The sequence below is a fragment of the Vombatus ursinus genome, unplaced genomic scaffold (assembly GCF_900497805.2).
Source record: "Vombatus ursinus unplaced genomic scaffold, bare-nosed wombat genome assembly UNPS02014335.1, whole genome shotgun sequence".
NCBI classification, from domain to species: domain Eukaryota; kingdom Metazoa; phylum Chordata; class Mammalia; order Diprotodontia; family Vombatidae; genus Vombatus; species Vombatus ursinus.
Genome location: NW_020954113.1, coordinates 661833 through 678776, shown reverse-complemented (window position 1 = coordinate 678776; position 16944 = coordinate 661833). Strand labels below are relative to the sequence as shown.

Here is a 16944-nt window from a genome sequence, read left to right as displayed (position 1 = left end):
AGCAGACATCCAAAGTGATGAGAATGCAGATCCATTGGAGTATTTAGAATGTCTTCTCAAATACTGTACCTGGCAGGGAATGGGACAAATTTCTTTTCCATAAGAACCTCTGTATTTTCTGTAAAAACCTCTGGAATGAATATAGATCTATGAGAAAATTATTCAATCTACAAAATTTGTTTCCATGCAACTTTCAGAAACACACCCAATACAAAAAGAGAACTATTTTATAACATACTGTTTTCAATTCATACCTGAAAGCATTGCCACAGAGGAAGAAACCCATTGCACATCAACTCTCCTTGTATCTAGAAGTTTATTGTAGCATTATCTTTTGAACCACTTAGACTACAAAATAAACATTTAAAAAATATGTCTATCAGAGTGATTAGTTGTACACTTTTATCATTTTGCTCTTTCAGTAGTTGTTTAAGAATGACATTTTGATGGCATCTAAAGTTCATTTTTTCTTCTTTTTTTCTCCCTGCATTACAGCTGTCTGTGAAAGTGGTTGTCTTAATGGAGGTAGATGTGTCGCGCCCAATCGCTGTGCTTGTACATATGGCTTCACAGGACCCCAGTGTGAAAGAGGTAAAGACTTCTTGTTCTTTATATAGAAATATGTTGGGGACAGAAGTCCTTGGGTGGGGTCATTATTTTGGCTACATGATGAGCTTTGCCAAGTTGTTTCAAACTAATTTTTCAGGCTTCTTTTTGGTGTTTGCTATCAAGACCACTGCTCCTCTAGGTTTTATTACCTGATACTCTTCATAATCATGCATCACCCTTCCTACTAAGATTTTACGGATGACTTTATAATCTAACTTAGTGTTGTCTTTGGCAAGTCATCTCCCTCTATGTGGTATGTAAGTCCATTGTTTTCTAAGGCGTTTGCTGGGCTTTTTTTTAATCTCCCTGTTATAAAAATTAATTTACATGGGTTAAACTTCTGGTAAAATTAATATAGTCAATGCTGATGTCCTTTCTGTTGTCCATTTACCATTTTTCATCTTCAGTAACTTTAATTTAGATTAAATAATTTTAATTGGGCATCATATATTTTTCTCATCGTTGTTCTTTTTTTAAATTACCAATTATGATCTTAGCTTTGACAAGTTAGCCCATGGTTTGACTGTATATGGACATACTGCTGATTCCTATGATATTATTATTCCTATGACAATAATAAATCTCTTCCTGTCTTTTAAAATGTAGGAGTGTTATCCTTTATATTGTTATTTGATGCTCATCATGTCCAGTGCCTAGTAATTCTTTTATTATTTAAGAAAGTATTCATGATATTTAGACTAAAAGCTTCTATATAATATTACAATTCTCTGGCTTCTCTCATTTCTTTTTCCTGGACCATTTTTTCTCCCCATTTTTGCCTTTTTCCAACTTTGCATTGAAGTCACCAAATATTAGAGTTTATGTTGATTTGATTTGGAAGGCCTTACAAAGTTTTTCTGCCATGTCATTCTCAGCAACTGGTGTTAGTGTAGAAATCACAGTTATCCTCAGATTATCCTATCATAATCTTTCTGTGATATTTATCATTGCAGTGTGTGCTGACCAAATATTCCCTGATATTTCCTGAAACCTCTAGGTATATGATAAAACCCATTCTGCCAGTTCCTCACTTTGATTCTTGAAGGGGTACTTCCATTTAGCTCCAATTTCTTTCTTTCTTCTTGTTTTATTTATGACAGATGGAAGATACTGCTTCTTTTGTATGTGAAGTTGAGTCACTAAAAGGGGACTATAAATAACATTAGTGTAAGGAAAACTGAAAAAAAAATCCACTTGTAAAGAAATGTGAAATGTTGAGAAACACTATCTGGTTTCTGAGAACCAGATAAAGAGCTGGCTTTCAAAGGAATATACTTAGAGGAAATGATTAAAGACAGAGCCATTACTAAGGTAACATGGCTGCAGGGTATTGTAATCCATTGGTCATTTGCATGTGATTATTTTTAGCACTTTGAAGTTTATAACTGAGAAATTATAAATCAAATAACAGGACTGTGGGGAAGATTGTATGGAGACTACTGAGTTCCTACTTGATAGGTAGAATTTTTCGAGTTTTACTACATTGAATAAAAACAAGGAAGCTCTGATTTGAGTTATGGAAGATGTAAGAAGCCAGAAAAAAAGGCTTTTTAGAAAAAACTAATAAAAATAGAATAAACAGGAACATCAACTGAGCATAGGAAGAGTCACGAGAAACTGGGGATAAAGACAGAGAGGGCTTCTAGCTAAGACAGCTGATTCTTCAGCTACTTTGATTGTAGCCTGCTGGTTTGGAAGAGAGGTAGTACTTTGTTGATTGGCTGGAAAAATGCTAGAGCATCTTCTGGAAGTTCACTAGAGAAGAGTGTTGACTTCTGTGGCTTGGTGAAGGGCTAACTGGGATATATTGTTTTCTATTTCCATCTATAGCCTGAGAGAGAGAGGAAGCCTCTCAGGTGTTTCTGAGTTGTCTTCTATTCATCACCTCTAGTTTGAGAAGGAAAAAATAGAGCAGGGAGACAGGTTTTCATCTTCTTTGCTGTAAGAAGAAGCTTGGAGCTGATTAGATGAAGCACAATCCCCTGCTATTTGCAGATCTAAGAAATTAGGTAGTTCTTTGCTTAAAGGAACTGTCTGTCATTGAAAGAGCGTAACACTTTTTTCAGCACCCTTTTAAAGGCTGTGAGTTAAGAGCTCATTACTTCTTCATTTGCTTGAAAAAGCAGAAGAGAAGTGGCTTTGTATGGTATGGATTGTTTCTCCAGGACCTAAGGACATCGAGGCTTGCACTGCAGATTTGTGAGTTGCCCTGGACATATGAGTTTCTGAACTCATGTACCCCTTGGCTATATGTCTATAAGTTTGTGTCCACTCTTCCCCATGGACCCTTTATGCTTTGATGGGAGAGTGTGACCCAGGTTTATGAAGTGGATCATATTTTCATTATCTCAGCTTTTGCCATCTTTTGAGTAAATATTATCATTATTCTTGTAAAAAACACAAAGAAAAAAGTCCTATTGTTTAGTAAATGCTTTTTTGTTTAGGAGTTAATGGGGTCATAGCCACTGATTTTATGTAAAATAGCAAGCATACCAGAGGGAACTCAGAAACTAGAGTGGCAAGTAGTAGAAGTGTATTTCTCCCACACTAGGGTGAACCCTAGGACCTTGAGAAAGGGAGTTTTGAGTTATAAATGTGTCATAGTAGCCCCTTTTTGAGAATAGCAGTCCTGCCAGGGTGAGTGCAGCCAGCTCAGAGACCTTCAGTGGGCATCTATAATGTGCCTGCGCTACCCAAGAGTGTCAAGATTAATATATTTCCACTACTCCAGGCATTTTCACTGTCTCTTTCCCATGGGTGGAATTCTTTGCCTCCTCATCTCCATGTCCTGGCTTCTATAGCTTCCTTCAAGTGGTTCTGGAGTTAGGAAGATCTGAATTCAAATCCAGCCTCAGACACATACCAGCTGTGTGCCACTGGATAAATCACTTAACCCCTGTTTGCCTTAGTTTCCTTATGAGGGAGTCATAATAGCACCTCCCTCATAGAGTTGTTATGATGATCAAATGAGACAATATCTTGTAACACACTCAGCACAGCACACTGCATGCAGTAGGCACTTAATAAATGTTTGTTCCCTTCCTCCTTCCTTCCCTTCAAGTCCTAGCCAAAAGCTCACCTTCTATAGGAAGTCTTTCCCAATCCCCTTTAATGCTAGTATTTTCCCTCTGTTGATTATCTCCAATTTATCTTGTATGTATCTTATTTGCACATAGTTGTTTGCATGTTTTCTTCCCCATTAAACTGTGAATTCCTTGACAACAGGGACTATCTTTTTCCTTTCTTTGTATCCCTAGCACTTAGCACACAGTACCTGGCATACAGCAGGTGCTTAATAAAAATGCTTGCTGCCTGCCTGACTGCCTCCACCAATATGCCCATTCATTAGCCACCAGTCAATCATTTTACATTTAGTATGCTGAATCAAATTATCACCTTTACTTGTTTATAAGATGTGGAAAATTAGAGCTCTTTTCAACTGGCCTAATGGACGTATGAAGAGTATAAATAGAATCATGCCCTATTGAGTTTTTAATCTTCTTAAAAGGATGCTGCTTGAATATAAGCTTTTGTGTTGAGAAAGAAGAGAATCTAAAAAGAGATCTTAGAAATTGCCTGGGTTTAGAGCTAAAAGACTTCCCATTCAGTTCATTTATTCATGTAGGTATACACAAATGAATGGTTAGCTCAGCAAGTTAAAGTAATTAGCTAATTAGGCATAGTTTCAATTCTTGTGTAGATCATTTAGCTTTGCTACACTCTGTGGCTACAGATTTTATTCCAGCCAAGCTTTCCACCAAGCTGCTTTTGTGAATGCTTGTACATGGCATTATATGCCTCTGGTGTGCCTTTGGAAATCAGTGACCTCCTCCTCCCCTTTTCCCCTCCCCTCCAAATCTTTACAGTTTCACCATGGCTGGTTTGGGGAACCAGGAACCTAATGAATTGAATGACAAATGCCTTGGATTCTAGGAGGGATGTTAAGTAGACAGGGAAAATTGGGCAAAATTTTGAAGTAGACCAGATTTTGTGTTTGTTCTCCCACCTAACTCCCTTGTAACCTTCTACACCATAGCAGGTCTGCCCCCCACCCCTACCCCGTCTATACCTGGCCTTTGTCCAGGAGTTTAGTGCCTTCATATGCTGACTATTGGCCATCCCAATTCCTCTCTATCCCCTTCTCCCCTTCTGTAGCAAGAGGTATTTTGAAGAAATAATAATAGTGTCCATTTCTATAGCACTTGGAGATTTACAAAGAGTTGAGAAGAGAGTAGTCTCAGAGGAGAGTAGCCAGAATTCTGGCTGGGCTTTTAGAATGAGGCAGTAGATGTAGCTTATTCAATGTGGGAAGTTTGGCTAGGTGGGTAAGGGAAATCAACAGTGGGATTGAGTGGTTTCTTTTTTATATTGGGGAGATCGGAGGATAATTAAAGACAGAAGGGAGCTGGTGTTGTTACTTGGGTGTATGATTCAGAATTTGGGAGTGTTCCGCTAATTTATTGATTTCAAACATTTCAAAGGTACCACTAGGCCCTTGCAAAGTATTTATCATACATTATATGTGTACGTACAACATGGTAATACTATATGACTATATAACTTGGCTATATGTTCAGAAGAAAAATTAATTAGAGAGCAGTGTGTTTTCAGTATTTTCATCATTCTGGCATAAATAACTTGCTATTGAGGGAAAAGGAATTGTGGCATGGGGGGGTATTGGAAGAAGTAGGATTTTTTTTGGCCTAAATTTTACATGTTAGCCATCTAAATTACTTGATTTCCACCAGATGATTACTCAGTCCATACTTTGTATGTATTATATTAGTTGATACAGAGATGGGTGGGTTAAGGAATTGTACATTTGTGGTCTTTGTTGTTATGACTTAAGTTTAGTTAATGTTATGGAGGCTATTTATACTTCATTGGTTAGGATAACTGAGACTTAATGGACAAATTTGATTTTAGTTAATTCTATTTTGAATTTTAAAGGTGATAAGTACCCTTCTGAGTTAAATAATTATGAGGTCGCTTTCCCAATTTGATGTCTGACTATTGCTTGTTCAATACAATTGTTACTGCTTAAAGTTTGTGTCTATCCAAGTACTAACAAGGACCTGGAAGAAACCTGAAATAGTCACATATACTAATGGCTTGCCATTATGATGCCAAATATGCCAGTATGATGCCAAGCCTCTGAATATTTAGAATCATCTTGATTTTTTTTAAAGTGCATTTTGTCATCTAGATAATGGAATTGCCTAGACACAATCTGATTCTAGTAAATACTTTCTTCAGGTTTAAGCATCTGATAGAGTTTAAACCACCCTTTTAGAAGAGAGAGACCCTTCGTAGTGTTTCATAGACAACATATGGACCTGGATTGACATCTGTAAGTCAGGGTTTAGGTGAACTAAACTTTTCAAAGCATAATTTTTTTTCCTTTTCAAAGCATAAAATGGTATTAACAAGAGTAGTGATATTCCCTTATTGCTCCATCTGGAGCTCTTCATTCTGTGCTGGCAGGGTAGAACCATGCATACATATTCTTCAAAATCTTGATTCATTTGTTGTTTGTATTTAAATTCCTACTTAAGCCTAAACTGTGAATGCAATATTGGGATTTTTGCCAGAAAAAAGGAAAGCCTGTTGGATATAATGCCGGGGGGGGGGATGTAGATATATATCATCATGGAAAAATTGTTTGAAATAAGTTTGAAGAAAAAAGAATAAGGAGGGGAAAGTACGTGACTTGGAATATACAATTAAAGTATAATGGACAGGAAATAATACATAAATAGATCAGGATATCTGTTGAATGGAAAGAACTAGCAAGTACTTCACGTAGCATAATATAGTGAAAAAGAACTAAGTGGTTAAGGGAAGTAAATGAAGTATAGAATAGTTAAGACAATGAAGTGGGGAATCAAAAAAGCTAGCTTCTAAATCCACCTCTTTCTCAAATTTGTTCATCTAACAAACATTCTGCCTACTGTGTGCTGAGCAGTGTGTTAGGAATTACGAGGGAAACAGAATTTAGATAAGACATAGTCCCTGCCTGCTTGGAATTTATAGTCTAGTGGGGGGGGGCAGTAGGGGATAGGCTATAAGCACAAATAACCAAAATACACGGTAATATATGGTAAGTGAAATAGAGAGATTATGTGAAAACCAGTGGGGGAAGTTATTCCTGACTAGGGGTGTAAAAGAAAACAGGGAGGAGGTGGTATTTGAATTGGATTATAAAAGGAGGATCCAGCAGGTGAAGAAACGGGAAGGAAGTCCGTGCCAGGAATAGGAAGGAGCATAAGCAAAGTTGCAGAGGATGTGTTGTGTGGCTTTGGGGAAATCTCAACTTTAAGTTGCCTTGGTTTCTCTCCCTGGCTATAAAAATGATGTTTTCACACAGTAATGATTTAAGTTTTAATACATGCGTCATGTTTTAATAAGTGGATATAAAGCAGTTGATGAACACTTCATGTTGCAAAATCCAGGAACAGAATAACTAGTTTGTTTAATGAATGGAAATGACTTGCAAATAATAATGAAACTGTATATTTTGGATACATTTAGCTCATAAAAAGAACATGAAAAACATTACCTTTCCACATAGGCATGTCTGAGTGAAATTTAGGACCAATATACTCTTACTCATGTTACCATCCCCTCCCCCCTCCTGCTTCACCCAAGGACTGGTGGCAAACCCCCATATTAAAAAAATGACTTGGTATTTTTTCTGAGGTATTTGACTAAATGGAAGCTCATTCTCTTTTTATATGGAAGCCATTTTTATAGAGCTGTGTTTCTGACAGTGACTTTGCATAATTTTTAATTATAGGTGGCTATTGTTAAGAGCTCCCAGAATGAATCCCACATGTGAAAGTCTCATTCTCAGAGTGCCCTTAGAGGACAAGAGTGCAGTGAGTGGCCTTATAAGCTATGTGTAGTTTCTTCTTTCCAAAAGGCTACAAGCAATAAGCTGTTTCCACTGAAAGATGCTGCAGCCCTTTGTGTGCCCCACTTGCTGTATTTAGTCTAAATGGAAAGCCAAGTAATGATGTGTAGATAGCAGCAGAAGTATGTCCTAAAAGTTACATTCATTTAAAGTGGTATTGCAACATTTGGCAGCCGGCAGACAGTTGAAGAAACTTGATTTCCCTAGAATTCTTCCACAAAATACATCTGTTGACATTGACATTTATTTTCTGTGGTTGTGTAATCCTACGCATGTATTGAAGGAACACATGCTAACATGGCTGTTAAGGGTCTCTACGTATGTTGTTATCAGAGTTTTTCACGGTCTTTATAAATCAGTTACGTATTCAGGGTATAGACCGAGCAGATGTGGTCTCATCTTCAAAGACAGTTAATTTTTCCAGCTTTACATAGGGTGTTTAACCATTTGTGAACTCTATCTAAAATAAGGCAGGTTTTTTTTTAGTTAAGAATTGAATAAAAAAGCCAGATTTTAGTACCTGGGCCCATTTTTCCCTTTGATGTGTTTAAAAAGAACACACTAGAATCTTTCTTCCCATATATCTAGAGGTGCTTCTTGCTGTTTATCCTTCATTCTCAAAAAGGACAAATGATATCACAAGGGTGTCTTGACTTGCATGTGGTTTGGATTTGAGTGAGGCAGAGCTGTGCAAAGTCATCTCTCCTCCAATCATTGAAGTCCTAGCTGAATTAGATCATTGTAGGTCTCTGTTGGACCCCTATTTAAAAAAAAACTTTTTAGAAAACTATTCCGGAGGGTGAGAAACTTGAGATACAGTATTGCTTTCTGAAATGGGGGTGGGGGAGATGTTAGGTAGAGGGACTCAGGTCACAAAGCAGAAAATCTCAGAACTTGTTTCCCACTGAAATTGTGGTTCAAACATTTTAGTGATTAGTATAGACTTCGTTAGTTTAATATATATATATATTATGTTATGTAATATTATATATATTAGTTTAGTTTAATATATATTAGTTTATATAATACTATATATACTAATACTATATATATATTATATTAGTTTAATATATGTATATTAGTTTATATAATACTATATATATATATATATATATATACACACATATATATATGCCCTCAGGATACTGAGAAGTTAAGTGACTTACCTATGGTCACACAACTAATACATGTTGGAGGCAAGATTTGAACCCAACATTTCCTGACTTCAAGGCCAACTGTCTAGCTAGTATTCTTTGCTACTTCTCAATTTTCTGAGGTTTCACAAATATTTATTGGTTGCTCACCCCTGTGATGGATGTTAAATAAGTTTGAGACATTCCTTCCCTTCAAGGAGCATAAGATCTTGATAAGGAGATGTCACATCCATACTGACTGACAAAACAAGACAAAATTGATGTTAACAGGTAAGTGCTATGACAGTGGAGAATAGAGCTCTTAGCATTAGGCTGAAACGCTCAGGGAAGCTCTCATCAAGGAGTTTATGCCTGAGTTGGTCTCTGGAAGATAGGCACAGATGAACAAGGAAGGGCATGAATAAATTAGGAGCAAAAACTAGAATGACCATGATATTTTCCAAGGGACAGAAAGGAGTAAGAGGATGACCCTTCTCAACAATATGAGGCTATCTAAACTCATACACAGCCTTGGAAATCTTTTCTTGGAAGAGGAGAATCTGGAGACTATTGACTGGAGACCATTTTCACTACTCCATAGGAGAAGAGTAACTAGGGCAAGACTTACTCATTTACCCACTAAATTCTAGCTCCATCAGGGTATGATGCATGAACCTTAGGGACTTCATTGTGGTTGCACTGCAGTATGCCTGAAGATCATAGATTTCCTTTATGACATATCCCTTATAGCTGTAGAGCAAATAAAGGGAGGTTTAACTTTAAATCTGGAAATCCTAGGTTTAAATTCTGCCTTTGATGTATCCTAGCTGTGTGACCATGTGCAAGCAACTTAACTTTTCAGTGTCCCCAGGCATTTTTCTGAGACTATTACAGATGAGTTGGAGTTGGGTCTGCATTGGTGGAAGGAGTTTCCACATCAGGAGTTGTCCACAGGGATTAAATCATAGGTCAGGGTAAACAAAACAAAACCTTATACCAAGTCTTGTGTGTGTATCATCATTGGGAACACTAAGTAGTCTACTTATGTCCACTTTGTGTGTCCACATTGCCCTTGGGTGACTTGCTGTTATGATTCTTCTAAGATTGTGGTGTTCCAAATTTGTAACCATACAGCATTGCTAATAGAATAGTTGATGTTAAAAAAAATCTATCTTTGTACAGTGAACAGCTTGGGATTGTTAAAAGCACCACACAATTTCCCAAATGCAATCCAGCCCACTTTCATTCTCTTATTCATTGCTGAGTCCAAATCCCTTGCCTCTTTGTAGTGCCTGTCTCAGATTATTTTTAGACTGACTATAAGTATTAGCTTAACCCTGGGTACTTTGAATATGAAATCTTTATCCAACAAACAGTAAATTGACATATGGGAAGAACTGAACCACATCAATATTGATATTGATTGATATTGATATTCTTGTGATAAGTAAAACCAGAAGAGACACACACGTGGCATTCAACACGTGCGTCTTCTGGTTTCACTTATCACAAAATATATGTGTCCCTTTAAGTCTTTTTTCATATGGAGCAGCTTAATGATGAAAAGGGCAGAAGTGTTTTTGTGTAAAGGAAAAGATTTATATTAATTGTCAAAGTATGCAAGATATCGCCACTGTCATGGATAAGTGTTTTGATGTCTGAGAGGAATAAGAAACAAATTTTTAAAAATAAACACTGCCACGGCAGCTAGTAGTGCAGTGGATAGAGCACCAGCCCTAAAGTCAGGAGGACCTGAGTTCAAATGCAGCCTCAGACACTTCTAGCTGTGTAACCCTGGACAAGTCACTTAGCCCCAATTACCTCCCCCAAAATAAATAAAAAAGGCTGCCAATATGTTATATATGCATATGTTTATATATATACATATATAGATACATACATACAAATATATGTGTGTGTATATGTGTATGGATGGATGAAAAAACATGACTTTCAGACAGATTTGGACAATCTGGGACAGCAAGTGGTATAAATATGAAGATTCAAATTTCTTTGTGAATAAAGAGTGATGTCATTCTTGTTTTGGGAACTGTTTAATGTTTCAATGAGTTGAGGAATATCTTTTATTGACTAACAACTAGAGAAATGTTGGTATAAAGAAACAATTTCAAGGGCACCAAAGAAAGTGATAAAACATTGTTTTGAAACCTTTAGAACTTCAAGTATTATGAGTACCTCAGTTCATTTGCATATAGTATTATTATAAAAGAAAGTAAAACTAGAAAAAAAAAGAGAGAAATCATTTAAACATTTGGATACAGAGATTTGGAGACTATGATTAAGAAGGACCATCTATTTGACAGGAAATCAGGAGGCTCTCATTAAAACATTGAAGGTATAGAAACTAGGTATAGGAGCTGAGAAAAACCTGATACAGCAACTTGAGGAGGTGAATTGAGAGAGGCTGAAAAGCTGCTTTGTCAGAGTTGTGCCAATTAGAAGCAGTCAGCTTACAGAAGATTTCAGATGAGTGACTTCTGACTGGTTGGAAATAGAATTGACTTCATTGGCCAAAAGCTGGAGGGACAGTTATTGCCCTCAGCTCTACCTGGAATTGGAGAAAGGTGAAGCTTCTGTTCCAACTTCCTTTATGTCTTTTGATTTCCTCTATCACAGCAATATGAATATTGATGTGGTTCAGTTTATCCAATAGTATGTCAATTCATTATTCATTGGATAAAGATCTCATATTTAGAATATAGTTAATGTTGATGGACAGTCTCAAAACTGTGTTATTACTCTTCCTCCTTACCAGAAACATTGTAGTCCTCCCCTCCCCTGCTTTCTAGCTCTCCTTTATGTTTTGTCTACCCCAATTAGAATATTCCCTCTCTTTCTCCCTCTCCCTCTCTCTCTGTCTCTCCCTCCCTCCCCCCCCTTTCACTCCCTCTTTGTCTCTGCTTCTCTCTGTCTCTGTCTGTCTCTATCTCTCTTTCAGCACCCTTAGTCCCCTTTTCCCACCATTGTACCTATGGAAATTCTAACGGGATATCCGTAAAACTAGGGGTTTTTAAATTTTTTTCTTTAACTCATTGGCAACTAAACTGTTGATGATGAGCCCTGCCATTCATACTGGACTTTATGGTCCTCTGACATAACCTTCAAAACTCAGGGCCACCTCCTTCACAATGAGACTTTGGAATAGAACTTTGTGGAATTAACAAATTATTGATTTTCTTCGCTTCTCTAGACTGCTTTGGAATATAGAACAGTGTTCATATAGCTTAGCACTACACAACAATCTGGGGGTTGTCTCAGTCCCAAACAGAGATTCCATACTATGATTAACATGTGAACATATGGCGTATGAGCACCTTGAGAGTGGGGACTATCTTTTCTACTTGTATGGACAGTGTCTAATAAATGCTTTTTCATTCATTCATTCATCATGATGTGGATAAAGGTCTCCTGAATGGCAGAATTGCTGATCCTCTGCTCACCACTTCTATGTTTTCTAAGTAGATTGGATATTCCATTGATTAGTGAGAGTTGGCATCAGAGTTTCAAGAAATTTACCCATTAAATACAATACACCAAAAAAGGCACTATGAAATGTCTTCATTGTTTCCATCTGTATTTTAGATGGAAATTTAAATATATAATATCTAAATATTAATATAATATAATATAATAATTTAATATAAATATTAAATATCTAATCCAATAAATGTGTATTGAGTGCCTACAACATGCCAGGCGCTATGCTAAAAATGCTGGGGATACAATTAATAAAAAGAAAGTCAGTTCCTGCCATCGAGGAGCTTACAGTCTAAAGTGCGAGACAACACACAAAAGGAGGAAGGAGAGGGTGGGGGGGAGGTACCCAGCGCAGCGTTGGGGTTCATCTTGTTCAGTGGAATTGAAACCAGGCAGAGCAGCAACTTCAAAGTGGAATGTACCCTTTACTTAATAAAATAGCTAAGAATGTCAACAGTACATAATACATGAACCAAGACTGGCTCTTTACATTTTAAATGCTTCTGTTTTCAGAATGAATTGCCTTAGCACTAAGCTCACTCTGTTTTACAAGGTTATCCCCTTTTCCCTCTGACACATAACTCATTAAGAAAAACCTTTATAAGAAAACAATAGAATTGGAGATTCACTGTAAAAGGAAGTAAAAATGTTGTAGTTCATAATGCTGCTTCATCTCTAAACCCAGAAATGACCTTGACCTTTCACCATCTTTTCTACTAGAGGACACAATTGAAGCACACATTATGGAGGAAAATTGTCCAGGCTAGAGTAAGGCCATCATGCTCCCTTTGAATCCTTATCTTCCTAAAAGGCTTAGCTCAAGTACATCTGCTCCTAAAGTCACGTTCAGTCTTCCCCAGCTCTGAATGCTCTCTCATTCCTCAAATTACCTTGTACTCATGTATCCATTTGTATATATAGTGAATGCCTTAGTGGAATATAAACTCTGCGAGGACAGGGACTGTTTTATCACCCAACAGTACCTTATGCTTAGTAGGCATTTTATAACTGTTTGTTATATTGAATTGACTTGACCTGAGCATCATTTAGCTGCATTAAAATGTTTATTTGGATGCAGCTAATACAGAAACTTGATCTGTATCACCTTTAACCTTCGTGAAGAGTTGAAGAATTATACTTTTTAATTCTGAATTCTTACAGATAAAGCTTTTATGTCGGTTAGAAATTACATTTATTTGTACTTATAATTAGAACTAGTGGGTTAGAAATTCAGATGCTAAGCCAGAGGAATGGGTTTTAGGGAGTCATTTTTTGTTACAACATTTGTATGGTTATTATCAGTCCAGATTTTTGGGGCCATGGAGCTCTCATTTTAGTTTCAGTAAAGAAAAAAAATAAAGCAGTGGTAAAACTGTATTTTAATAGTTCAAATCTGATGTTGGACAATGCCTCAAAATAGTACAAGCTTGTGAATTATCTTTCTCTTCTCCATCAGTACAATCCTCAGGCATAATTTTACTTTTTCAAGTATATTTTACAGCAGAACACAACTTGGAGAGGGAAATGGATTTCTTTTCAGACCTTATGTAGGCCTCTTTTCTTTTCCTACACTGTTGTTCCACGGTGCCAAGAGGCAAGTTGTCACCAAAAAAAACTAAGAGAGGTAATTACTGCCTTTCCCTAAGCCAATTTGTAGTGGGAGCTGGGACGCCTTTGTTCTCCTGGTTCCTGAGCTGTTCCTTTTTCGTGAAAGAGAGGAAATGATGGGAAAATCATTTTTAGAATGAAATAAATTGTATTTCAAAGGACTACCCATTTCCAGCTGTCACAATCAGGTGGCAATGATTTTAATGTTTTAATTTATTATGACTCTGAGGGGATTTCTGTCTTATACAAATTTAATTCCTGCCAAAGTTTAAAGCAAAACAAAACAACAACAAAAAAAAAGCCCACCAAAAAAAAAAAAACAAACAAAATTGGGTGACCTAAGAAACAATGGCTTTATAGAAGTCATTGTGGGTTTTCTATGCATTTCCATTGTCAGATAGAAATTCTGAAGCCTCAGTGGCCATTTCTAATTTATAGCATTTATTATTTTACCAGGACAAATAACGTAAGTTTTGGATGCTTTACCCAGATGAAACCCACTAGGCTTAGCAGGATTTGGGCCATGTGTTTTCCTCTATTAGAGAATCTTCCATTGCAACAGCAATAAAGGCTAAAAAACCTAATTGCTCAAAGAGTAATAAAGAAAAGGGAAAGGGAATGGGCAAATGGAAAGTATTTCCATAAAATTTAATGATGACTAAGTCCCCCCAAAGCATTTGTTTTCACAACAACAAACCAAAAGTTCCCAAGTAGTTTTGTTTTCTTACTCTGACACATACGCATAAGCAGAGGATGAAATGAATACTTTTCTCCATAAAAGGCCAGTAGAGGAGGAGGAGGTGTTCAACTTTATTTTGACATAGTGCATTAAAAAGCAAAACATCCAGATGTCTAAGCCAATATTGAAGTGGTGTTTGTATCCAGACCATTATCTGCTCCTTGTGGGTTATTCTTGTTGTTCAGTTGTCTCTGACTCTATGTGACTGACCCCGTGGACTTTTGTCCATAGGATTTTCTTGGCAAAGATACTGAAGTGGTTTGCCATTTCTTTCTCCAGTGTGTCCCCATTTTACCGATGAGGAACTGAGGCAAATAGGGGTCAAGTAACTTGCTCAGAGTCACAGAACTAGTAAACGTCTGAGGCTGGATTTGAGTTCAGATCTTCCGGGTTCCAAACTTTGTGCTCTGTCTATTGTACCACGTAGCTGTCCCCACTAGCTGCTCTTTGTATGTAGCAGGCAGTTAATAAATACCTGTTAATGAATGAATGAATGGCTACCATATACTTATTTCTGAGGCACCTTTTACCTGTATGACTCATGGGCCAATTGATAGGACAAAGAGTCAAAAAACAAGGCTCTGGGGAGAATAGGGCATGGCTTCCATACTCAAGGACCATTCCTCTTTAGCTCCAGTAGGACAACCGTGTAACTCTAGATGACAGTGGCCTGAAAAGGGCAACTTATTGGAAAAACAGAAAGTTGAGCTTAAAGGAAGGCAGTTGCTTAAGAGGCAGGCAGGACATACTTGGTATGGGAACACTGGAACACAGTGTGAATACATAGCATGTCCTGTTCATGCTAACAGCTGGGCAGCAACAACAGTGATCATATTTTGCCTCAGCCAGTCAGAGGTCTAGTGCCTGTGGTCGACCATGAGCGTCTGCACTAAATTAAACACCTAAATGGTCCAACATGTAGTTGGTACAAACGGCTGGACAGCTTTCTTGTAGGTGACAAGTTGTTTAGTGAGAAGTGCCATTCATTAACCCTGGAAAATTGAAGTCTGGCTCCTAAGCTTGGGCTGGTAGGGGTACTTGGTTTCATGCAGACAGTATAATGCTAATGGGAAATGGTTCCAGTCTATTTTCAGTAGGCAGTTTTTTCCCTGTCATTTTTTCTTAAGCCTGGTAGAGTGTGATATGTGAGAGAGCCTGTGTGTAAGGCCTCAGAAATTCCAAAAAATGCAAAAAAAGCATTTTATGTGAAATCTCCTTGCTCTTTCCATTACATATCTACCTTAGTTTTAGAATCTGTATTTGCTCTACATACTTTATCTGCAGCTGTTTTTAAAACTTCTTTGTACTACAGGGTGATGTTTTCCTAGCTGTTTTTCCTGCTTGATCTTTCTCATCGGATATTTCTCTTTTGACTACCTGCTTATTTTTAAGTAAATATTTTTAAATTGGGCCATCTTTTGTCTCAGTTCTTACTTAACCCTTAGTCATTGAATGGCTGTGGCCTCAGACTAACTGAGACTTGGGAAAAACCTTAATTAGAAAGGCCAAGGTCACCCATTGCATTCTGAGCCATCACCAGTCACCTTGACCTTTGTCTTGCCACTGGGCTATGATGATTCTGGAGGAGAGAGTAAGGCTGCAAAGCTCTGCCTCGCTCAAATCCAATTCACTCACAAATCAAGACATCACCCTCGTGATGTCATAGCTCTTCTTTGAGAAGGAAGGACAAACAACAATAACAATATTTTTAGATACCTGGGGAATTGTGGGAACAAATGTACAAACTCATAGTCACTTATATTCTGATTTGGAGATGAGTATAAGTAAGGTCGTGATCTTTTGGGTTATATTGTGTGGGAGTTTGTCTTTTAGAGTAAATGAATGTCATGATAGGAAAAAAAAAAGATTTTTGTCTAGTCAGTTAAAGGAACCCAATGACATGGGAATGTGACTGAGATATAAAGGGAATGGAATGTGAATATATTGAGCTCTCAAATACATTGCAAAGGGAACAAAAGAAATCTTTAAGTTTGTAAAATAATATGAAGTTGTGCCTCTACAATGCATCCATCTTGTTCCTGGATTATCCCTTGAGCCTACCTGAAGTTATGCCAGGCTATATCACAGTAATAGCTGACATTATATATTGCTTTAATAGTCACAAAGCATTTCACTTAGGTTATTTCATTCGATGTTCACAACTGATTTATGAGGTATGTAGAGTAGTTCTTTATTGCCTTCGTTTTGAACAAATCAAGAAACTGAGCTCCTACATAGTTAAACAATTTACTCAAGATCACATAGCTACTGAGGAGGACTTGTCTCAAGCGTTTCTTCCCAGGCTTATCTGTGTGTGTAGAAGGTAGAGTAGGGGCTTGATTGTATTTCACCCTCAGTTCTTTTGTCCTTACATAGAGAGATTTGGGATTATTGTTTTGAAAAAAAATTATCGTGTTAGCGAAAATAAGTGTAAAAGATCTTAA

General features: G+C 37.2%; 1 protein-coding gene across 1 annotated transcript in view; it reads left to right on the top strand.

Annotated features, from left to right (window-relative positions):
• Positions 1-16944, top strand: part of FBN1 (fibrillin 1) — a 303144-nt gene that overhangs the window by 59784 nt on the left and 226416 nt on the right. The window contains exon 5 of the mRNA XM_027860924.1: positions 496-591. Within this exon, the coding sequence (XP_027716725.1) occupies positions 496-591 (96 nt within the window). The remainder of the gene's footprint in view (positions 1-495; positions 592-16944) is intronic.